Genomic DNA, 26,980 nt, shown 5'->3' with positions numbered 1-26,980 from the left:
TTTTTTGTAGGAAGAATGGTATAAGATTCCCTTGAAAACCATACAGGACCTGCATTTATCCATTCTGAGATGAGTGGAAGCTGTTTTTACTGCCAATAGTGTTTCTAAACTGTATTAGGCATGGTAATGTATTGTGTTTTTGATGTTTCCATATCCTTGTCCACCCCCTGTAGATTATAATATTTACTAAATAAAGTTCAACAGACAATTAATCTTTATATAACCACTATAAGAATTATTAGTTCTCAGCTTTCAGAGTACACCAGAAATCTAGCATAAAACAGTTAAATATAATAAATAATCATTAATAAGTCTTGGCACAACATAATTTCTCACTTGAACCTCATATTACAAAATTACTAGTTCATACAGTACAATGAGTAAATAAACTAAAAAGTTTGCAGTGTATCACATGGAATATGAATCAGTTAATGAAGGTGTCTTCTCTGCCAGCAGACATACAGAGGAACCTGTGCAACACAGAAACCCTACCACATTGGCTGTATGGATTACCTAAGATCCATAAAAATAACATTCCACTAAGACTGATTGTTAGCACTCTTGGCTCACTGACATATAAAGTGGCAAAACACTTGGCCTCTCTACTCCAGCCATACATGGGAAAGGCTGACACACACATAAAGGACTCAAGACATTTTCTTGGAAGCTGAAGAAACTAAAACTTGCACCAAACGATGTCCTGGTCAGGTCTAACATTGTTTTGTTGTTTATAAAAGTGCCACTGAGTGACTCTGTGGAGCACACTGGTTCTGTTTTCCCGCAAGACATCACAAAGCTCTTCCATGCATGTCTCACCAAAGGCACTTCACATGGAATGGCAACTTTTATGAACAGCTGGAAGGCATTGCCATGTTTAGTCCTATTAGTCCAATCTTCATAGAACATATTGAAGCACAGGCACAGGACTTGGCACCGTGTAAACCTAAGGTGTGGTACAGATACAATTATGATACCTTCATTGTGTGGAGCTATGGTGAGGAACAGCTCGGTGACATCCTCAGACACCTGAACAGCCTCCATACCAAGATAAAATTTACCATGGAAGTAGAAAAGGACAAAAAACTACCATTTCTAGATGTGCTGGTCACAAGGGATGGTGAAAACCTGGAACACAGTGTGTATCAAATACCCACACACACACACACACACACACACACCACACACCACACACACACACACACACACACACACACACACACACAGACCAATACCTGCACAATCAAATCATCACCTGAACCAGGAAAGAGGCATGATTACTATGTTCATAATGTGAGCAAGATGAATATGTGAGCCACAGAACCTCAGACATGAAATGCAACACCTAGAAAGTGTTCTGAGCAGCAATAAATGCTCCACAAGAAATGTCAGGTATGGCCTTTCTGCCATACATTCCCAGAGTGATGGACAGAAGCCGCCATATATTGCACAAACATGGTGTAAAGACTGTATAGAAACAGACAAAGAAAATCTAAGAATGTCTCAGATTGGCAAAGAAGAAAAGGGACCCAACAGCAATATCGGGAATGCACCACATACTATGTACACGCAGAAAAGTTTATGTCAGGATGATTGGACAATCAATCAACACCAGGATCACAGAACACAAGCAACATTGCAGGTTGGGGCAGGTGGAGAATCGGCAGTGGCAGAGTACACACTGTGTGAGACCAACCACACAGTAAAATTTGCCTACATGGAAGTTCTGGCTGTAGAGAAGAGGTATCACACATGCTTCTTCAGAGAAGCTATAGAAATACACAAACATGAGAAAAGGTTCAACAAGAAAAAAATCCTCCAGGTAAAGAGATCTCAGCTTCCTGTGCTGCAGTGAACGGCCATTGCAGGTAGGAAGAGAACCACACTGAAAATTACCACAGAGGAGCCCTTGGATGATGGCACACCAAGTACATGTAGTCTGTGGTCATGAGTTTGGCTCCAGTCCACCACCAGCAATAGAGGGTGAAACTTTGACAATGACCACCACTTATGTTGGCAAAACGTCAGAAAAATCATCAGATGAATGTCGGACAAAGAACCTGAGACAGAAGACAACAGGCAGTTTGTCAGAAAGTGCCATGAAAGCCATAACAATTTTGCATTCACAGTATTGTCACATATTTCTTTTTAGCTGCTTTTAAATTTGTAGTATAATTCATTTTTATACCTCTCCCATGAGCTGAGATCTGACTGTTTGCAAAATTTTCGCCCTCTTCCCACACAGAAACAGATCTGTGAGATTCGACTCTTTTTGCCAAACAAACCACCCACATACAACAGCAAATAGTTTTCAGTCCATGCTGTTGAAAGTTTGTTTAGTTTTGTCAACTTAGGTACCTTTTTAACATAATTAGCATCACTTAAAACAACTATTTCTGCTCATTCATCATGGGAAGTAATCATATTATCCTCGGTTATGTCAGGTATGTCAACATTTTCAACCTTCACTTCAACATTTTGATCATATTTTAAACTAAAATCTGTCTGTTTGCCTGTCTGCTTCATTCCTGACTATACAGTACATATTTTTTGCACATTTCTGATTTGAGTTGGGCAAGCTGAGAGTTGTTGTTTCAGATTTGATTTGACAGTATGTAAATTTTATTGCTTGGACTACACATTTCAATATCAATCTTCTTACTCACATAAACATTTAATTCTTCAAATAATTCCCTTATCTGATACACTACACAAATCATCATTTAGTTCCTTAGATGATTTTTTTTTTATTTGTTTACTTGGATCAGCTCCCAAGGTTTTGTATCACTTGTCAATTTTATGACCTAGTGTTTCACAAAATTGACTGAATTCTTGCAAGTATATGTCAAGTTCTTTTTGTGTTAACCTAAAATTGTCCTTTCACACTATTTTGGTTCCAGTTCCCTGTTTGCTTGTGACATGTTTTGAATTTATTGATGGTCCAAAATTTCCCAAAAATATATAGGCACAGACAATGTTTTTTCACCACAGAAAAATAAAATAATAATTTTGTACTCACCTCTTTCATGTTTGGAGTCCAGGTTCAGTTTACCAGTAACTGTATTTTACTTCATTACAAATTCTTGGTTCAATTTTTGTATCTATGTCCATTTGCATCTTTATGAATTCTTCTGTAATTCCATTATTATTTTAATTTTCATATATCAGACCGAAGGTGTTGCAAAATTTCAAATTCAGTTTTTAGTGTCAGGTTATTAAAAATTACATAAATATCCCAGCCCAATTCAATATGTGTAACACTACCATTTGATACTGTATGATAAAACATGATTATAAACACACATTGAATTTTGGAAACAGCAGATGATTTAATTTGTACATGGCTAGTGGATGTCACCAAGAAGCATGAACTTCAGATGGTAATGTAATAATAAGATGAATTTTGGAAATATGTTTAACTCTGGGAAGTGTAACAACGATGTATCCCAGGTTGCTGAAATTGCATAGTAAAAGCCAGACAAATTTCTGCTCATATTTTGCTGTTTATTAATTCCACTTTTTTGAAAAGAGATTAGTACAGGTACCACAGACACAAATTTACATAGTTCCAACTACTACTTATATGATGTAACATACACTGAACTGGGCAGGCACTGTCGCCAGACTACCGATAACTTTCACCAATTCTAATATTTCTTGGTATTTTTTATAAATGCGTACAATTAAATGTATAATTAAAAATTATGAATGTTCAATGTGTAAGTACAGATTTTTGTTTTAGAAATAGAAGAAACGCACATTTTGTGTAAACCGAATTTTGATAGAACTAATTCTCAATAGAAGATTTATTAAAATATGTTGTGTAAATAATTAATGTAACTGAAAATTTATTAGTAGCAAATATTTTGTTAATACTTCATACATTACTGAGATAGTTCCATGTTATCTTTGTTTCATTCTCTAACATTCCAAGCAATAATTTTGTATAAAATAATAATATTATGGTGTCCGAATGTATACATTTAAATACAATATCATTTGGTAAATTGTTAAAATATCAAAATTATAAATAATAAAAGTTAAAATTGATTACAAAACATTATTCCATTCATACAATGTATGTACGAGGCTCTTCCTTAATGTAAAGGATTGAATAGCAAACTAGTTTAAGAAATTGCAACCTGCTGTGTTCCGTCCTGCTTTTCTATACTGTGTTTACAAGATGTTGTGACACCTCTCCCTTGTTACTGCTAAATGATTTTATGCTTATTGTTCATTTCGACATTGCACAAAAACAATAATATTTGGCAGGCTATGTATATTCAAGTCAAAGAAAGAGGACATCAAACAGATTTAAAAATAAATACAAATAATAATAATGTGTTCAAATTTGGACAAAATTTAGATGATGCTGCAGCCTTCTGTAAATGAGCAACTGACCTGATAGGACTGAACTGATTATAATCTGTCTTTGAAATTTGTGGTTATACAATAAGATATCCCTTTGGAGTTAAATTTAGGCAATTTGCAAATAGTCCTTCAGTATTGGCACTGGTTGTTTCTGAGGAATTTCCCTATTGTATAGATGCAGTGGTTAATTAAATATGCCTTCAGTCTGACTCTACAACTTGATGACTCATTTAATGAGTTAATGTTTAGGGGCAACCTGTTATAAATCTTCTGATATAATGTAATTTTCCTCACTGCCATAAGTTAGTTTTCACATGTTCGCTGTGGAGATTTGTTTTTATCATATGATACAATCATGAAAATTTCAATTTCTGTGGGTCAGACTTGGATTTTTAATTGCATATTTTATAATGCATCTAACACTTATGAATATACATACATGGAGAAGAACTCCTGTTTTCTGAATGGTGGTTTACATGACTTCCTCTTAAAATTCTTCTTTGCACTTAAAAAAGTTTTGTACTTCATTTTTGTTTCCATAAGGTATAATACCATATTTTAACCCAGGCTGAACAAAAACAAAATAAATAATATTAACATAGTCCAGAATGAGATTTTCACTCTGCAGCGGAGTGTGCGCTGATATGAAACTTCCTGGCAGATTAAAACTGTGTGCCCGACCGAGACTCGAACTCGGGACCTTTGCCTTTCGCGGGCAAGCGCTCTACCATCTGAGCTACCGAAGCACGACTCACGCCTGGTCTCACAGCTTTACTTCTGCCAGTATCTCATCTCCTACCTTCCAAACTTTACAGAAGCTCTCCTGCGAACCTAGCAGAACTAGCACTCCTGAAAGAAAGTAAAGCTGTGAGACCGGGCGTGAGTCGTGCTTCGGTAGCTCAGATGGTAGAGCGCTTGCCCGCGAAAGGCAAAGGTCCCGAGTTCGAGTCTCGGTCGGGCACACAGTTTTAATCTGCCAGGAAGTTTCATATCAGCGCACACTCCGCTGCAGAGTGAAAATCTCATTCTGGAAACATCCCCCAGGCTGTGGCTAAGCCATGTCTCCGCAATATCCTTTCTTTCAGGAGTGCTAGTTCTGCTAGGTTCGCAGGAGAGCTTCTGTAAAGTTTGGAAGGTAGGAGACGAGATACTGGCAGAAGTAAAGCTGTGAGACCGGGCGTGAGTTGTGCTTCGGTAGCTCAGATGGTAGAGCTCTTGCCCGCGAAAGGCAAAGGTCCTGAGTTCGAGTCTCAGTCGGGCACACAGTTTTAATCTGCCAGGAAGTTTCATATCAGCGCACACTCCACTGCAGAGTGAAAATCTCATTCTGGAAACATCCCCCAGGCTGTGGCTAAGCCATGTCTCCGCAATATCCTTTCTTTCAGGAGTGCTAGTTCTGCTAGGTTCGCAGGAGAGCTTCTGTAAAGTTTGGAAGGTAGGAGACGAGATACTGGCAGAAGTAAAGCTGTGAGACCGGGCGTGAGTCGTGCTTCGGTAGCTCAGATGGTAGAGCGCTTGCCCGCGAAAGGCAAAGGTCCTGAGTTCGAGTCTCGGTCGGGCACACAGTTTTAATCTGCCAGGAAGTTTCATATCAGCGCACACTCCGCTGCAGAGTGAAAATCTCATTCTGGAAACATCCCCCAGGCTGTGGCTAAGCCATGTCTCCGCAATATCCTTTCTTTCAGGAGTGCTAGTTCTGCTAGGTTCGCAGGAGAGCTTCTGTAAAGTTTGGAAGGTAGGAGACGAGATACTGGCAGAAGTAAAGCTGTGAGACCGGGCGTGAGTCGTGCTTCGGTAGCTCAGATGGTAGAGCGCTTGCCCGCGAAAGGCAAAGGTCCCGAGTTCGAGTCTCGGTCGGGCACACAGTTTTAATCTGCCAGGAAGTTTCATATTAACATAGTGTTTGCCACAGTAATTCCAAGTACTTATTAGGTACCATGCATTGCTTAGCTTCTTTTATATATTTTCTTTGTGTATTTCCCATCTAAACCAAACTGGAACTGAATTCTTAGAAATGTTATGCTCTTTATTGACTGACTAGTTTTGTCATTGTACTGTATGTTTATATTGTTTTTCTTATTACTTGGTCTGTGGAAGTTTGAAGTTATTCTTTTTCTTCATTGTCAATTCCTATATTGTTATTGAACCTGTTCCACACATTGCTCAAATTACCTTTAAACATTCTTCCCTCTGACTGACACACCTGTGTCATTTACAAACTGAATAATATTTTGGCAATATTTATTTGATATAAAGAGGTATGAAAAGATCCCAAGAAGAGGTTTTTGGGGTAAACTATGTTTAATACATTCACTGTCAGAACTATGTTAATTTAAATTGACATTTTGCAAAATTCAGGATGGAATGTAACAGTATTATGAGAAGGAAAGCTGCTACTCACCATATAGCGGAGATGCTGAGATGTAGTGTGAAAATCTTTTTGTTGTGCCTATCTACGACTCAGCATCTCTGCTATATGGTGAGTAGCAACTTTCCTTCTCATAATCTTGTTAAATTTACATTTTCATACAACTGGATATAAAACAACTATTTCTGTCCAGTCTGGCATTCCCTAGATACCCATATTGTGGAGTTTGTAATTTAATGTGTTGTGATCAGTAAGAAAATCTTTGGGGAGGTCAAGGCATACACTAGTGGAGGACATAACTTAAAATCAGAAATCTAAGTTGATTTACTTGTTATGACAACATATTGTGCTGTGGAAAGTAATTTGTGTTTATGCAGGAAGTCTGAGAGTCCATTTTGGAAAAAAAAGTGTAGTATATTTGAGAAACCAAGTGCATCTGCTCACATGTAACTTATTAGATGAATCCATTGAAATGCCCCATTTTATCAGGCAATTGCTGTGGTTATAGAATTGGGTGTAGTAAATTACAAGTTTTTTTTGTAATTCATTTAGGTTTTTATTGGAGCAGCAGCATTCATCATAAATGATGCTCGTAAACTGAAAGTGAATTTTACTTTTCCTCTGGGTACTGTCACATACACTTTCTTATCTGCACGACCACGAGAGCTGAGTAGAGCTGGGCTCTTCATACGTCCATTTGGAAATGATGTAAGTAGCATGTAAATGACTCAGTATGTTGCTTTTTATTTTTATTATTTCAAATGAAACATGTTTAGTTCTTTACGGTTTCTTTCTTTCCTATAATGAGTTATGAAAAAATCTTGTACAGTATTTCATGCCATAGTGTGGTCTCTTGCTGTTGTAAGTGATGTCCAAACACTAAGTGTTCCTATGATAGATGTTTTTAGCTGTCTCATATCTCTTTTGCACATATGTTCTTATTTCAAAAACGTTACACCTTCATAAATCCAATCTTTTGTAAGTACACCTTCTATCATCTTGCAAATACTTATAGTCTGTGCTTCTTGCAGTGTACTGTTCATGTATCTTTACTGTGTTAACTATTACTGATCTAGAATTTTCATGAATTTCCAACAAAACATTAGTATTGTTTCAGCTTAATTTATTTCTATTTTTTTCAGATTTACAGATGAAGATACTTCTCTCCATCATTTTTTAAAGTATTGCACAAATTACTCTATTTGGAACACCATGTAGAAATACTAATATTCCAAATGCTGTACTGTTTGTGTTATATTATCCTTCTCTTAAGGTTTTTAGTCCTCAATGTTCCTTTCATGCAGATTCATCAGCTGTTTCATGTATGATCAATCATAATTTGTGTCACACATCATGTACTTTGTTTGCAAGTGTTTCTGTTCTCCATTTGTCTTTGATCACAAATTACTTTTGCAACAACAAGCACTCCATTTTTTCCAGAATATTATCAAAACATAGTTTGTTATCACTCAGCAAAAATATTAAAGCTTGCCAGAGTGTCCTGCCTCATTTTCTGGAAAGAAGGAAGGTTATAATTAAATATACTGCCATTATTGTTGAAGATGGAACAGAAGTGTCAACTGCACAAGGATGTACAAGAAAATTAGTCATGGCATTTGGGGGGAGGGGGGACTCTAATTGACAATGGATGGCCAGAGATCTATGCCCCTGTTGTCCTAAATATGTCTTGATCCCTGTACCACTTTATCTTCTGAACAGATAAAGCAAGTATATAGACAGTGGGCCCTTTGTAACATTCTCATTCAAACAGTTATGTGTTGTTTATTTTTGTTGCTAGATCATTTTTTACAATGGTATTGGACATGTCATGTAGCCAGATTTATACTGAATAAATAAAATTAGTTAGGAATTTATCATTGATACACAAAAACAAGATTTGGTAATGATAAATACTGACAGTCAGCATTAATTTACACAAGAATCTTGCATACATACAGAAAGCTGATGAAGTTAAATATTTATGCTTCACTGAGAATATACTAATACATTCACACAAATGGAAAATTATTTTTTAAATCATATATGTAAGCAATACTGCAGAAAATATTTAGACATGTAGACATATTGAAAACTGTTTACAATTGTTTTTGCACTAATACACTGAATCAGGAACATAAATTTCAACTAGGTCTATATGTTCTCACCTTTATTATCAGCACTACACTTGGGTCTTCCTTTTTCCTTCTTTCAGGAAGTTTGTTTCCATACAAAAAAAGAAGTATTTTGCTCCACATTTCTCCTTGTAGTGATTGTACAGTAATAACCTGTATTTCTGTGCATACCTATGTATATGTCTTTGCTATGTTTACGATCTTTGAGTCTTCTTCGCCTAGAGAGTTGTAGGAGTCAAGTGTTTACTCTTGCACTGTGAAGTTAACTGGTGAACATTATCTGAATAAATCGTTATTTTGCTGTACGAAGTTGGTTTATGGGACTCAATACCTACCAAAACTCTACATTGGTGACCCCAGACAAGTTAATTCCGTGTAACGCGAGTTATTGCCACTCAGTTACGGAATTTTCGAACAAACTATGTTACCGACAATGCATCCGAACAATGATACCGTGCCAACCACCGGATTATCAGTCCCGCTTTCTACAGATGTTTTAATTGACTTAGAATCAGGTTTTCTTTCCACAGTGCTTCCGCATAAGAGTGCTCCGAATGTGTGTTTACCCACATGGAATTCTTCGACGCCTCCTGTAACCATTAACCGTTACAGTGTTAACAGTGCTACAGACAGTGCTTTTGACTCAGGCATGTCACAATCACCATTCCGCGGTTTTCCTGACTCCACGGCACAACATTTTTCACCGTTTGAACCGAATTGTGATATATCGCTAAATGTTGCACAACGTGCTCAACGGACCAATTTGTGTGTACCACCAATCATGGACAGTGCACTACCTTCACTGGACTCAACGCCAAACTAGTTCTGTATGGCTCAGAAGGCTATTCAAAACCAAACTTTCCCGCTGCAGCAGCCAGCCATGGTTTCTGCCGTGCCTGCCGTACCGCGTGTTCTGGGAACGATTCCGCACACTAAAATGACAAGCATGACAGTTGCAACTGCGCTGTGCTTCAACGGTAATGTTTCAGTGTATTTTGTGTCTGACTCGGATACTTTTCATGCATCCCCACTGCTGCCCGCAATTCCGGTGCAATCGGTCACCGCTGCCATGTCGGACTACAACCTGGCTACGTGGGACAACATCGCCTCAACAGCTCTTCCTGCACCACAGCAATGTCTCAAGTGGCTCTTCAACCAACCTGCATCACACATCTCCATGCCGTTGAGTACAGGTCAGTCATTGCCCACCGCTAACGCGGGTTCTGGCCCCGTTTCCTCGGCCCAGTTTATGGTACCCCCATCCTGTGGCCCACCCTCATCTGCTGCCGCACTGTACCATCCACCAGCTCACAAGCCTGACTTACCACCGTTTAATCAGGCTAACCCACGCATCTGGTTTGCCATTGTGGACAGTATTTTCCATTTTCTCTGAATTCACGAGGATGACACAAAATTTGATCTCCTCGTCAGTCACCTCCATAACTTCATGGAGTTACTTTCTGATATTATACTTGACCCACGTGCACATGACAAATATGTTGCACTTAAACAAGCTATTATCAAGAGTGCTTCATGCACCAAAACTGAATTGTTATGCCAAGCAATTTATCATGAACCACCCGGAGACCAGTCTCCGTCCCAGTACTGGCGATACTTACGAGCTGTGGTTCCTAAGGAAGCCCTGCCAGACGACTCCCTTTGGACTAGTTGGTTGCATAAATTCCCTTTAACCTTGCAGTTAACACTCTTGCCACAGAGACACCTTCCCCTAGATGCTAAGCTGCGCCTAGCAGATGATGATTATACCCTATTCAAACTCCATCATCCAGTTGCTGGTTCCAACAGACTTTCATCGTACAATCATTACACCTTCCTACATCTCCCAGTGACCACGCAGGACGTGACACACTCTTCACCAACCAAGGTTCGCAACTCCGCATGCGCAGCCACACAACCGGCTATGCGCATCAGCATTAAACCACTCACCAAACCAACTGCGCCCGGTACCGGGTCATCTGCCCTGCGGACAGATGGCTCTGTGGCTTCTACCAACAGCAACAGGGCTTTGTCATCAATCTGCTGGTACCGTGCAACATTCGGTGATAAAGCCGCAAAGTGCCACGCACCCTGCAATGCTTTAAACTCCGTGGATAGAGTGGTTAAGACCTGCCACTCTGTCCTAATGAACCTCTGCACCTACAATCATGCTCTAATTTTTCTAGCCTTCCGACGCCATCTGTGTGCCAGTACATATATGATCATATGTTACACTCTTCATTCTTAATCGATACGGGCACAGAAATGAGTATATTACCTGCCTCTATGACCCCTGCCAGTGACTCTGCTCCACCTCTTGAGCTTTTTGCAGCTAACCGTGCACACATTCCTGTCACTGGCACAGGTCTCGTCCAGCTCGATTTCAATACTGGTACTACATTCCCATGGTCCTTCTGCGTAGCTTCAGTTGATGAACCCATCATTGGTATAGACTTCCTCCATCACTACAAGCTATCAGTGGACATCAACAATTCTTCTTTACTCTCATAATCAGGCATTCGCATTCCATTCTCAACATGCACCACCGACACCTCATCCTCTATCATCGAGGAATGTCGCCGTTGTGCGGCACTCTCTGTCAATTTGGCTACAACCACGTCTTCTCTCATCCACTTCCAATGTGAATCCTCAGCCCTCATAATTGACAACAGTGCTCTTCGGCGCCGTCTTTGTGAATTAGAGGCTGAAATCAACTCCTGGGACCACACAATTGCGTCTCTTACTTCACCCCACAACGTTGTTTTGCCACCCGCTACCGATGCCATGGATACAGCACTTGTGGCTGACACCTCACCGATCCAGCATGATGCCGCAGTGCCAAGGGTTATCGAGCAGCGCCCGGTTGCCACACAGACCCCACCACACCGCCACAACACCGGGCATGCCTTACGCGTGCCCTCGTTGCCTGTAGCTGTCACCACGACGCCTCCACCACTGACCTATGAGGCACCGGTTGAAGTAACGACGCCCGTTCAGAGCTCTGCCACCACACATGCTACTGCCGCCAACACATCCATACTGACGCCCTCGGGGCACCACATACAGGTCAGTCCAGTTTCACCCTGTTTTTCCCCACTAGGATAGTCAGGTCAATGACTCCACACGTCACTGTGCGCAGTAACAACGGGTACTGTACATCATATTCTCACAACACCGGGACCGCTGATCAGACACAAAGCCCGCAGGCTTAATCCAGAAAAACTCCTGAGTGCACATGCCATCATATCCGAACTCTTAGACGCCAACATCATCAGATGCTCTAGTAGCAGTTGGTCATCTCCTATTCATTTAGTAGATAAACCCAATGGCACGTACAGACTTTGTGGCGACTACCGTGCTTTGAATTCCAGAACAATCATGGATAACTATCCGGTGCCACATATTCAGGAATTCACATAGTGGTTACATGGCTCTCAGGTTTTCTCAGTGATAGACTGTAAAAAAGCGTACCATCAGATACCAATGGCACCAGACGATATCAAAAAGACGGCAATTATCACACCCATCGGGCTCTTTGAATACTTATACATGCCTTTCGGGTTAAAAAATGCTGCGTTAACCTGGCAGAGATTTATTGACGAGATGTTATGAACTTTCCCTTTTGCATGTGCATATTTAGATGACATTTTAATCTTCTCACCCTCCAGCGAGTATCATCAAGCCCATCTACATGTTGCCACAGATGCTTTGACAAGAGCAGGTGTTGAAATCAACCAGGACAAATCGCAACTTGTGCTTTCACAAGTAACTTTCCTCGGACACGTGGTTTCCGCTGCAGGTATCGCTCCACCACCCCCTCGCATGGAGGTAATTACCAACGTCCCACGACCGAATGACTTTCAAGGGTTACGACGGTTCCTCGGCATGGTTAATTTTTATAGAAGACACATTCCCCATGCTGTGGCATTACAACTTCTGCTTACCGATGCGCTTCGCGGGAAGAATACTTCAGGCACACGCAAAGTTCAATGGACAGATGAAATGACGACAGCTTTCGACAAATTCAAAATGGCCGTTCAGACAGCAGTGACTATTTCACATCCTATTCCAGATGCACAGCTTTCGCTTATGACAGGTGCAAGTGACTCAGCAGTCGGTGCCGTGCTCCACCAACATTTAGGTAGTTCTGTCAAACCGCTACACTTCTTTTCGCAAAAACTGTCACCTGCTCAGACTAAATGGTCAGCTTTTGATAGAGAACTCTTGCGGTTTACACCGCCATTCGCCACTTTCAGGATGACCTTGAGGGACGTGCCTTTGTCATTTACACAGATCACAAACCCCTTGCAGAGGCGATCCACAATCCGAGTGCCAATGCACCCCGTCGCAGACTTCGCCATTTGGAATACATTTCACAGTTTTCAACTGATGCACGACATGTTCGTGGTTCCGATAATGTGGTCACTGATTTTTAGTCGAGGATCGCTGAGGTCTCAGATGACATATCCCTCACCGAACTTGCATGCCACCAGCGGACTGAACATGAAACTCATGCTGAGTTTGATAGCTCAACCTCAACTCTTTGATTTGAAGACTGTCCGCTCCTGGACTCAGATCTTACACTAAGGTGTGACATTTCAACCGGACAACCTTGACCATGGGTCCCACCGTCCATGCGACAACCCATTTTCCATACACTCCATTATTTAGCACACCCGGGCGACCGGGCCATGATCTGCCTTGTGACTGAAAGTTTTGTGTGGCCTGGCGTACGTCAGGACTGAAAACGGTGGGCACAAGCGTGTGTGGCGTGCCAGCGTAGCAAGGTTTCCCGTCACACCTACCCTCCTCACGCCCCCTTTGATGTACGTACCAGATGTTTTCGTCACGTCCACATTGACATCGTGGGACCCCTATCCCCTGTGGGCCCATTTAGCTACTTATTCACAATGATAGACAGAGCGACCCGCTGGGTCGAGGCCACGCCCATCACCGACGCTTCCGCCACAACAATAGTCCGCACATTTATCGAGTCGTGGATCTCACGTTTTGGCTGTCCCTACTCTATAACAATGGACCAGGGGCACCAGTTTGAAGCGAACCTCTTTGCACAGCTCTGTCAACTGTGCGGTGTAGACAGATTCCGTACGACAGCTGACCACCCTCAGAGCAACGGCCTGGTGGAGAGGTTCCTCCGCACCTTAAAAGCAGCAATCATGGCACATGGTAGCCAGTGGACAGACGCTCTCCCGTGGGTTTTACTGGGCTTGTGAACCACAGTCAAGGAGAGGATCTAAATGCTTCACTCGCAGAGGTGTTGTATGGGGAACCACTTGTCCTCCCCGCCGAATACGTCGACGACTCACCTCCGTTGCCAACTGTTGACTTGCCCCCTTTATTGGAGCAAGTACGATCCATTATCTCAAAACTCAGTGTGCCAGCTCCCAAGATGCACTCGGTGCCACAAGTTTTCATCCACAGACAGTTGGCAACCTGCACACATGTCATGTTACGCGCCGACACAATTCGCGGAGCATTACAACCACCTGATTCAGGCCCACACCGGGTGCTCCGACAGGGTGTAAATACCATGGACATTGATATTAATCAAAAACCAGGTACTGTTTCGACACATCGTGTGAAACCAGCTTGGACGCTCTCTGAATAATCGGATGAACCTGTCCCAGCCGCCGCCCCGCCCACTCTGCCTGCTGTTTACACTGACACGACCTACAATGATGCGAGTGACGAGTATCCAGGTGATGATACTGCATGTGACAATGATGATGCATGTGACGATTATTTGGGACGCCATACTGAGTGTGACGATGTCTCCCCCTCCCTAGTGCATGACGCCGAACGACAATCGCTGGCAGGCCGCCGCCTCATTCCCCCGCGCTACCTAGAGGATTATGATTGCAATTAGACAGTTTTTTGTGTATATTTCTTGTACTTTCCTTTTCAGCATTGCTTGACACTCAGTGACTGTGCATTGATTAGCACTAATTTTGACATTTTTCACAATGTACCGATGTGTACCTTTTGCTTTCTTAATGTACATGTAATTTTTTTTTTCTTGTTGGTTCTGTATGTCACTCTTCTTACATTTCTCTCACTCTGTGCTGGAGGGGGGGGGGGGGCTCTGTAGCAATTGTACAGTAATAACCTGTATTTCCATGCATACCTATGTATATGTCTTTGCTATATCTATGATCTTTGGGTCTGCTTCGCCTAGAGAGTTGTAGGAGTCGAGTGTTTACTCTTGCACTGTGATGTTAACCAGTGAACGTTATCCGAATAAATCGTTATTGTGCTGTAAGAAATTGGTTTATGGGACTCAATACCTACCAAAACTCTACATCCTCTTATATACAATTCCACTCCTAGCCTATCTTTCCTTAGAATATGAGTCATAAATCTTATTTGCTGTGTAACAAATTGCATGAATTTTAACAACTTGTTGGCAATCTGTTTAAGATTGGATGTGGTGCCCATAATTAAGATGCAGATAAGAACTATTATGTACAGGTACTAAACTTCAAGTTTATTGCTGTATTAATTACGTAACCAACAATAATTGTAAATGATGAGCATGAATCTGAAAATTGTGTATAAGCCACACCATTCTGTAAATTCTTTCACACTTAAATTTTAGATTAATGGATAACCTGGTGCAAATGACACTGTTGGAAGCAGTGTGTTTTTGATTATGCATTCTTTTACTAAACAATGGAAACTCCAGGTTAACCTGGTGCAAATGACACTGTTGGAAGCAGTGTGTTTTTGATTATGCATTCTTTTACTAAACAATGGAAACTCCAGGTTGGAATATCAACAATGTAAAGGTAAGATAGATTGCTACTTACCATAAAGAAGTCATATTAAGCTGCAGACAGGCACAATTAAAAGACACTTACACATTACCTTTTGGCTACAGCCTTTGTCATAAAAAGAAAGAGAAACAGACACACATTCATTCACACAAGCATATGCACATCATGTGGAAAGGAAGTACTGATCTGGAGGGGGCGGGGAAGAGGAAGGATAACACCATCCAAAGCTCCGGTGAAGGACTTGTTTTAATTGTTCCATCTGGGGTGATACTGGGAGGCATTCATTTGTGGCTGGTTCTTGGGGGTAGTGGGAGGATTGGGAGTGTGAGAGTAAATTACATGGGAGATCTGTTTTCAAACTAGGTATGGGGGACAGTGCTTGTATGTGAAGACCTAGGTGAGACCCGCAGCGTACTGGGTGAGGGAGATGTCACTGCAGATACATCCCTGAGTGGCCAGGCTGTACGGGAGAGAGTTTTTTGGTGTGTAAGGGATGACAGGAACCAAATGCAAGTACTGTTTGTGGTTGACATGTTTAATGGACAGAGGTGTGGGTGAAGTCATCAGGGAGGAGAAGGTCAACATCAAGGAAGGTGGCATGCCAAGTTGAGGGGGACTAGGTGAAGTGGACGGGAGAGAAGGTATTGTGGTTGTGAAGGAATGAAGACAGAGTGTCTTGGCCGTGAGTCTAGACCATGAAGATATCATCAATGAAGCTGAACCAGACTGTGGGTTTGTCATTTTGGGAGGCAAGGAATGTCTGCTAGGTGGAAGGCCTCTGTTAGTTATCTGACTGCTCCACCTATAAACTCTGTCAGAGTAATCCCCTCTTACAGGTCCAACGTAACCTCCAATCCATGATTAAAGCCTTAGGCCCTTCCCAGAACCTCATCCCTTAATCTATTTCCCTACCCAACCCTGCAACACCCCACACACACACCTTTTACATGATCACTAAAATCCATAAATCAAACAATCCGGGATGCCCCATTGTGGCTTGTTATTGTGCCCTCACAGAAAAAATGTCAGTCCTCATTGACCAACACTTTCAACCAACTGCCCATAAGGTAGCCTCCCACATCAAAGATACCAACCACTTCCTTCACCAACACTCCTCCAACCCCACTCATTTACTTCCTGGATCCCTGCTTGTGACTGTTGACAATACCTCACCATACACCAACATCCCTCATGCTCATGGTCTTACCACTATTGAACACTATGTTTTCCAGTGTCCTTCAGACTCCAAACTCACTATGTCATCCCTTATACAGCTAACCAACCTTATCCTAACTCATAACTTCTTCTTCTTTGAAGGGAAGATATACAAATAAAATCTGCAGCACAAACATGGGCACTTACATGACACCCTTCTGTGCCAGTCTGTTTATAGGTTATCTAGAGGAGGCATTCTTAGCCATCAAGAAGCCAGGCCACCTGTGAAAGCAGGCATGTCATATACCAGCTCTGCTGCAATCACTGCACAGCTTTTTATATTGGTATGACTACCAACCAGTTGACCACCAGGGAAAACAGCCACCACCAAACTGTGGCCAAAAGCAAAGTACATCACCCTGTGGCACAATATGCAGCTGAACATATATTGCTTGATTTCAATGGCTGCTTCACTACTTGAGCCATCTGGATTTTCCCCTCCACCACCTGCCTTTCTCAACTGTGGAGATGGAAGTTATCCTTCCAACACATTCTCTGCTCCCAAATTTACCCCAGGCTCAACCTTCGGTAACATACTCTCCCCACAACCTCCACCCAAAAGTTTCCAACCCCTCTGTCCTATCAACTCCTCCCTATTCTTGTCTCTCACCATCTGCTCTCTGCCAATGATGCACCCACCCATCTTTTATTGCTCCTTTCCTCCTTCACTTCATCTACCCCCCCCCCCCCCCCCCCCGCCTTCCCCACCTCCCTGCCCTCCAGACACTGGGCCTGTTGGCTGTTGGCAATCTGGTCCCAGTACAATCCATCATACAGCACTCTTCTCTTCCGCCACCCAAAGACTGCTATCCCTTGTCCGTCCCTGCCTCATCCACATTGGAGCTTCCATTCCACATGACAGTTGCATTCTGGTTCGAGCGGCCAGAGATGGCAGTCATGTGTGCATGTGGTGTGCTTGTTTCTGTGACTGAATGTGTGTGTGTGTTTTTATCTTTTTTTCTGGTGGGGACTGTGGCCAAAAGCTAATGTGTGTCTTTTAATTGCATATGTCTGCAGCTTAACATGTCATATTTATGGTAAGTAGAAATCTATATTTCCCTCACATTGTTGTTATTTTATTAAAATCCTCATACAAAGAACTCATTGCAGTTTGATGGTTATGGGGACAATAATATAAATACATTTTCTTATTCTTAATGAAAAATGAAAATAGGTGTAAACAAAAAAGGAAACTGAATGGATATTTATTTTATTCCCCAAAGGAATTTAAGTTTTAGTTTGGATCATAGGTACAATGAAATGTGAGAAAGTTTCTCCCAAGATAAAGCATGCTAATGTGAAACTGTTCACACATTTCCAACAAATCTTCTAAAGTAGCTTTTAAAAAGGCACTCCAATGTTTTACTGAATTTATGTGGATACTTTATGGACTTCCTGTGCCAACATAGTTCTCACTGAACTGTACTTGTTATTAAAGAAAATTAAAGGAAGCATTAAATCAAATGCTTCATACTTAGCAATATTTAGGCTATGATGCTTCATGGTATTTATACAGTCAACCCTAAGGGCACAGTGGAGAACATTAGATATATAACCATTGGTGAGATAAGTCTCCTACTGTTTTGAAACTTTGTTCCACCATATCTCCTACTTCAAACTCAGATATAAAGATATATTCAGCAAATCAACAGCTGAACACCATGACAGCAAAAGTTTACTGATATGATCTGCACTCATTTTATAAGTGAGTACTATATGTTCGTAGAAACTTGGCAGATGACATAACTTTTCTATCCCTTGCAGACATGGCTATGTGTTGTGGCATCAGTACTGATGATGGCAATGTTATTGTACTGGATGAATCGCCTAAGTGTGGTTCCCCAACTTGAAAAGGTCAATGGTCTTGCAAAAATGGTGAACTGCTTTTGGTACATGTATGGTGCCCTGTTACAGCAAGGTAAGGTGTAATTCAGTTATGGTAAATTTAATTTACATCTTAATGTGTAAAATTTATTATAACCTAAAGTTAAAAATTAGATTAGATACAGTTAAGCAATACCTAAGGGAAATGAAGGAACACAGAATTAAAACAGATTTTGTGACAAAAACAGCTAAGATACACAAATATAAAACTGAAATCTGAATTGTCACCATAAATAAGGAAATGAAATGAGTGTATAGTATTGTTGGCTGGCAGGCCCCTCTTCAGGGAAGTTCAGCTGCCAAGTGCAAGTCTTATTTAATTCGACACCACATTGGGCAACTTGCATGCTGGTTGATGAGGATGAAATGGTGATGAGGACAACACAACATCCAGTTCCTCAGTTCTCCGAGCGAGCATGTTGTCACCCAGCTAAGTAGGCGGACACCATCAAATATGTGATAATATTTCATATTTTGGTTGCTAAAAACTTACTGAATATTTGCAGTGAGATCATAATTCTGCTATTCTAGAATATTTCTCATTATTTACACAGGACATGCCTGGCTCATTTTTATAGCTTGATTGAATAATCTTTTTTCAAGATAATATAAAAAAGCTAAAGGTTTTTACCCCTTAAGTGATCTTATCATATTATGATACTGAAACACCCATGATGAGTCTTTCTGACCTAAAATAAAAACATGAAAAAATTACAGTATTTCATTGCTCCATGAGACAGTTGTTCATAATATGCTATTTTATTCATGTTTAAAAGGGAAAAGTGATTTAAATGCTATTGTGTGAATCTTTTACTTATAAATATGAGCAACTGCTTTTTATGCATGAAGTCTCACATTTTAAGACAATGAGACATAATATATAGAACAAAATGAACATCTTTTGCTGCTTTGTACACTAGTTGTGTACATTACATTAGTGTGCACTCACAATAAAACACACATGCTGTGGAGTGTTTGCTGCCATTTGTACTTGGACTTATGCTGATGAGCCCAAACACAAGACTAAATGCTACCTGGAGCCATTGTGCATATGTGACACAGAAGGTTAGTATAGGGAGGAGCAGAGATGAATAGGCAACAATTCTAGCAACAATACAGATTGCAAACGGAGAAATACACTGACACAATACACTTTGACAGAGGGCAGATTGTTATGGTTTGACATCTGGGAATGAGAATTTGGAAATGATCAAGCTGGTCAGCTGTTTATGTGTAACTGTCCTGAGCATCTGAGAAAAGTGGTTGAAGGACAGTGAGACCATGAGTAGGTGTCAAGGTGCTGGGTGGTCACGATTCATCACAAAACGTGGGGGTTGGAGGCTTGCCCACTCTAAATCAGAATAGGCAGTGATATGTTGCAGATCTGAAGGCAGAGTCCTATGCTGGTGCAGGCACAAATGTTTCAGAACTCATAATTCAGCACTTATTGTTGAACATAGAGCTCTACACTGGACAACCCTTATATGTTCCCTTCTTGATTCAACAACAGCGTCAATTATGATTGCTGTTGGCACCAGATCATTGAGATTGGACCGTGGATCAATGAAAACATGTTATCTGGTTAGACAAATCATGTTTCTTGTTACACAAGATTGATAGTTGTGTCCAGATATGCAGTCATTCAGGTGAATGGCTAATTGAAACATGTACCATACCATGGACACAGGCAGAGGTGGCAATATTATGCTATGGGGGTAATGCATACAGGCCTGTATGGAATCTGTGATAGTAATTGGAGGTGATATGACTGCTTTTGACTATGTAAACTTTATTGTGCACTGTCTGCATCCACTGACATCTGATATCTTACCCAATGATGATAGTATCTCCATAAGAATAAGTATCCATATCAAAGGACAGACCATGCTGCAGTGGTTTGAAGAGCATGATAGTGAACTCATGTTGATGTATTGGCAACCAAAACTGAACACATCAGGGTGGCCTTCAGGCACCAGCTTTGTGCCCACAGACCACCAGTATATATGGTGTCACATAGCTCCAGAAACTTACCTCACCATTCAGAATCACTTCTATACTGGTTTTTAAAGGGAGGCCATAGTGCTATTAACAATGTGTTCATAATGTCCCAAGTCATCAGTGTATGTGATTTTTCTTCTTCTACATCTACATCTACATCTACATGATTACTCTGCAATTCACATTTAAGTGCTTGGCAGAGGGTTCATCGAACCACAATCATACTATCTGTCTACCATTCCACTCCCGAACAGCGCATGGGAAAAACGAACACCTAAACCTTTCTGTTCGAGCTCTGATTTCTCTTATTTTATATTGATGATCATTCCTACCTATGTAGGTTGGGCTCAACAAAATATTTTCGCATTCAGAAGAGAAAGTTGGCGACCGAAATTTCGTAAATAGATCTCGCCACAACGAAAAACGTCTTTGCTTTAATGACTTCCATCCCAACTCGCATATCATATCTGCCACACTCTCTCCCCTATTACGTGATAATACAAAATGAGCTGCCCTTTTTTGCACCCTTTCGATGTCCTCTGTCAATCCCACCTGGTAAGGACCCCACACCGCGCAGCAATATTCTAACAGAGGACGAATGAGTGTAGTGTAAGCTGTGAACTTGTTGCATCTTCTAAGTGTCCTGCCAATGAAATGCAACCTTTGGCTCACCTTCCCCACAATAGCATCTATGTGGTCTTTCCACCTGAAGTTGTTCCTAATTTTAACACCCAGGTACTTAGTTGAATTGACAGCCTTGAGAATTGTACTATTTATCAAGTAATCAAATTCCAATGGATTTCTTTTGGAACTCATGTGGATCACCTCACACTTTTCATTAGTTAGCGTCAACTGCCACCTGCCACACCATACAGCAATATTTTCTAAATCGCTTTGCAACTGATACTGGTCTTCGGATGACCTTACTAGATGGTAAATTACAGCATCATCTGTGAACAACCTAAGAGAACTGCTCAGATTGTCACCCAGGTCATTTATATAGATCAGGAACAGCAGAGGTCCCAGGACGCTTCCCTGGAGAACACCTGATATCACTTCAGTTTTACTCGATGATTTGCCATCTATTACTATGAACTGCGACATTCCTGACAGGAAATCACGAATCCAGTCACACAAATGAGACGATACCCCACAGGCTCGCAGCTTGATTAGAAGTCACTTGTGAGGAACGGTGTCAAAAGCTTTCCAGAAATCTAGAAATACGGAATCAACTTGAGATCCCCTGTCGATAGCGGCCACTACTTCGTGCGAATAAAGAGCTAGCTGTGTTGCACAAGAACGATGTTTTCTGAAACCAACGTATCAGTAGATCATTCCCTTCAAGGTGATTCATAATGTTTGAATACAGTATATGCTCCAAAACCCTACTGTAAACCGACGTCAATGATATAGGTCTGTAGTTCGATGGATTACTCCTACTGCCCTTCTTAAACACTGGTGCGACCTGCACAATTTTCCAATCTGTAGGTACAGATCTACCGGTGAGTGAGCAGTTGTATATGATTGCTAAGTAGGGAGCTATTGTATCAGCATAATCTGGAAGGAACCTAATCGGTATACAATCTGGACCTGAAGACTTGCCCGTATCAAGCGATTTGAGTTGCTTTGCAACCCCTAAGGTATCTACTTCTAAGAAACTCATGCTAGCAGCTGTTCATGTTTCAAATTCTGGAATATTCCATTCATCTTCCCTGGTGAAGGAATTTTGGAAAACTGCGTTCAATAACTTCGCTTTAGCGGCACAGTCGTCGGTAACAGTACCATCAGCAGTGTGCAGTGAGGGTATTGACTGCGTCTTGCCACTTGTGTACTTTACATATGACCAGAATTTCTTCGGATTTTCTACCAAATTTCCAGACAATGTTTTGTTGTGGAACCCATTAAAGGCATCTCACATTGAAGTCTGTGCCAAATTTCGTGCTTCTGTAAATTTTAGCCAATCTTCGGGATTTCGCGTTCTTCTGAACTTCTTCTGTTAGGCATTGTTAGTCACTTTTTATTTTCTCATGCTTGCGTGCTGCATAAATAAATTTCTCTATCAGGTAAAGCTGTATTTTTTATTGTAGATTACAAATTATTTAGGAATAAAGAAGATGACTCACTGAAAGGCAGAAGCACTGCATCACCGATAGGCCCACAAACGAAAGGTATAGGGCTTTGATAGCTTTCAGAATGAATTTTCTTTTTCAAGCTTGTAGGAAAAACGTGCACACAAACACACACACACACATATTCACTCACATGCACATGCCTGCCTCCCTACATTGTGCTCAGTCAACTGCCAGCTCTTTCCTGGCCCATGGTGAATATAATGCACATGCCTGTCTACCTACATTGTGTGCAGTTGACTGCCAGCTCTTTCCTGGACCATGGTGAACGTAGTGAGATGAGTTGGGGTGCAGGGTGAGATGGAGTGAGGGATGGAGAGAGGTGGTAGGCTCGGAGGGGGTTGGGGAGACAAGCGTAATGGCTTGTGGGAGAGTGGAGAACTGTCTGTGGGCTAGCTATGTGTGCAGGTAGAAGGGGCAGGTGGCAGACAGCTGGGCACATGATTTCACAGACTAGGGCTTGAGATAGGGGCACACTACTAGCTGACACAAATTGGGGGTACACACACACACACACACACACACACACACACACACACACACACACACACACAGTATTGGATTGGGTGGGGTTGAGGGGACGGACAGCAAGTTACATCATGTTTAGGCCAGGCAGCCTGCAGGAGCAAATGATATACTATAAGGAACCCTGCATGTCCCAATTCATACCATCATCCAACTGTTACCATCCCACACTCTAGCTTATCTATCCCCTGGTCACCTTCCAGGAATTCCTAACTTCCAACCTGGTCTCACCATCCTTCCCCAGGTGTCTGAGTAAGAACAACAACATTTTGGCAGAAGGAAGGATTGCCCTGCACAACCTAAAAATGGATCCTGACCTGATCATCCTCCCAGAAGACTAAGGTTCCACCACTGTTGTGATGAACTGGAGTGACTTCCTGGCAGAGGGCCTCTGCCAGTTGTCTGACACCTCCACTTACAAGCTCTGCCAAAATGACTCCATCCCAGAAGCCCAACATAACCCCCAATACCTGCTGAAATCCTTAGGCCATTCCCAGAATCTCCCTCTGAATCCATCTCCCTGCTCACCCTAACAACAGTCCACACACCCACCTTCTACATGCTCCCTAAAATCCAAAAATCTAACAATCCTGGGTGTCCCATTGTAGCTGATTACAGTTGCCCCACCAAAAGAATCTCAGACCTTGTTCACCAACGTATGCACCCAGTTGTCCAAAATGTAGCCTTCTGGCACTGGCTCTCCACCATCCCCACAGTCTTACTTCCAGGGTCCCTACTCATTACTGTTGATGCATCCTCCTTATACACCAACATCCCTCATTCTCCATGGCCATGCCATGATTGAACACCACCTTCCCTAATGTCCTGCAGATTCCAAACCCAGCACTTCATTCCTAGTACACCTAAGCAAATACATCATAGCCCACAACTACTTCACATTTGAGGGAAGGTGTACAAACAAATTCATGGCATAGCCATGGCACCAGCATGGCACCCTCCTATGTCAACTTTTTTGTGAGCCAGCTGGAGGAAATATTCCTAGCTTCCCCGGATCTGGTTCAGATTTATTAATGACATCTGTATAATCTGAACCCAAGGTCAGGACACCTTATCCTCATTCCTCCACAATCTCCACACTTTCTTTCCCATCCACTTCACATGGTCCTCCTCTACCCATCATGCTACCTTCCTAAATGTTGATCTCCTCCTCTCAGATGGCTCCATCCACACCATAGTCTACATCAAACCCACCAATCACAACAGTACATCCACTTTGACAGCTTCCAACCTTTCCATGCCAAAAAATCACTCCCATACAGCCTGGGGACTTGTGGCAGACACATCTGCAGTGATGAGAACTCCCTCACCCAGTATGCTGAAGGCCTCACAAAGGCCTTCACAGAGCGACGATGTCCTCCAGGCTTAATACACAAATAGATCTCCCATGACATATCCCCACACACACCTAATCCCCACACCCATCCCAAGAACCAATCAAAAAACATGGCACCCCTTTTCTTCTGATACCATCCGGGACTGGTACAACTGAACCATATCCTTCATCAGTCCTTTGATTATCTCTCATCATGCCCTGAAATGAGGGACACCAAAACCCAGACGCAAGAGCTGCCCAATCTACCCACCCAGCACCACCTACTCCAATCCCATCACAGGCTTATCCTACCCCATTAGATGCCAGGTCACCTGTGAAAACAGCCATGTTATATATTGACTCTCCTGCAACCACTGCACAGCATTTTATATTATTGTGACAATCAAACAGCTGTCAACTAGAATGAATGGACACCGCCAAACTGTTGCTGCAAACAAGGTGACCATCCAGTGGCACAACATGCAGCAGAGTACAACATCTGAGATTTCAATAGCTGCTTCACAACCCAAGTTATCTGGGTCCTCTCCACCACCACCAGCTTTTTGAGCTGCGCAGATGGGATCTACGCATATTCCTTACAGCACATCCTTCACTCCTGTAACTTCCATGGCCTAGACCTAATGTAAGTCACTGTCCCCCCACCCCTCACCCATGAGTGTGTGTGTGTGTGTGTGTGCGTGCGTTTGTATCTCAAGTCCTGGTCTGTGAAATCGCATGCCCAACCGTCTGCCACCTGCCCACTTTACCCGCACCCCTAGCTAGCCCACAGTTGGCTCCACTCTCTCCCACAAGATGCTAGATGCTTCCCCCCCCCCCCCCCCTCCAAGCCTATCCCTGCCTTCTGCCTCTCTCCATCCCTCATCCCACCTCACACTGCTCCCCCACCTCACCCCAGTACGCTCACCATGGACCAGGAAAGAGCTGGCAGGAACCTGGGAGCCAGGTGTATGTATGTGGGTGACAGTGTGGGTGTTTGTATGCATGTTCTTCCTTGAGAGTGACACATTGGTGTAAAGGTTATCAGTAGTTATTTTTCTGTCAGATAGTGCTATAGCAATACCAAGATGTGCATAAAATGCAAACAACTCAGCTGAACACTCCCTATCAAGATGCTGCACTGTGACTTCGTAGGCTTTCCCAGCATAATAAGTCTTGAAAGTCTCTTCAGGTTTACTGCCAAATACTAAAATCAACTCAGTTCAATATTTAGGCAACCCAACTGTTCACCATCTTCAGGAGAATGCTGCTTCTGCTGATGAGTCCTGCTGAGAACTGATGCCAGGCTGCAAATCAACATCCTACATATATGTCTGTACCGTACACAGTGCACACACCACCCATCATAGTTGCCGTCTTGCAAGACTTGGCAGATGGTGCTGCAGTTAGTAGAACACCAGCACCAATGATATATCACTCTCAAAGATGATTTTCTAACACTCAGACTGGCCACAGTGAAGAAAGTTCTGTTTTGATGCAGGGTAATAAAGGGTTCCGTGTCCTGCTAAGAGAAAACCCATTGTCTCTATTAATTAAATTATCTGACAACCTAATTTCAATTGCCTTTTTATAGAAACTGTTCCAAAAACTGGAAGTGATGGCAACTATAACAGTTTCATCAAATTCCATACCGTGTCCCTCGCTTAAGCAATGTTCAGCAACAGCCAATTTTTCCGGCTGTTGTAGCCTCGTATGATGGTGATGTTCGATGCACCTGCCATGAACTGTGTAAATTGAGTGAATTATGTAAGCCTTCCCACACTGATGCAGAATTTTATATATACCAGGCTTCCTAAGCCACAAATCATCTTTCACAGAGCTGAGCAGTGCCCTAATCTTGGAAGGCAGATGGAACACACACTTAATGTTAAAACCCCTTAATATTCTTGCAGTCTTAAACTATAGGCCCCAGAATAAGGAATAAAGGCCACTGTTCTATGCTTCTCTTCATGCAGCTCCAGTGATGGTCCAAATTCCATAGCCTGTCAAATCTGCTTCTCAGAGTATCTATGTTCCTTAAAAACAGTCATCAGCTGCAAAAGTTCTTTGGTTAAACTGTCCCTGTCAGAAATAGCATATGCACTGTGTACCAGAGTCCTAAGGACTACATAGACCTTTGTCATTTTTTTCTGCTCAGATAGCAAAACTCCTTGACTACTTTTAGTGCCTAATTTACAAATCTAGTTCTGTCACCATCACCTGATTTAATTTGACTGCAT

At 42.0% G+C, this 26,980-nt stretch overlaps 1 protein-coding gene across 1 annotated transcript in view; it reads left to right on the top strand.

The window, feature by feature from the left end:
• LOC126187640 (ionotropic receptor 93a) overlaps nt 1-26,980 on the top strand; it is a 285,197-nt gene that overhangs the window by 186,938 nt on the left and 71,279 nt on the right. The window contains exons 12-13 of the mRNA XM_049928878.1: nt 7,289-7,444; nt 18,639-18,792. Coding sequence (XP_049784835.1) covers nt 7,289-7,444; nt 18,639-18,792 — 310 coding nt within the window. The remainder of the gene's footprint in view (nt 1-7,288; nt 7,445-18,638; nt 18,793-26,980) is intronic.

The sequence above is a fragment of the Schistocerca cancellata genome, chromosome 1 (genome assembly GCF_023864275.1).
Source record: "Schistocerca cancellata isolate TAMUIC-IGC-003103 chromosome 1, iqSchCanc2.1, whole genome shotgun sequence".
Lineage (NCBI taxonomy): Eukaryota > Metazoa > Arthropoda > Insecta > Orthoptera > Acrididae > Schistocerca > Schistocerca cancellata.
This window is presented reverse-complemented; position numbering and strand designations above follow the sequence as displayed.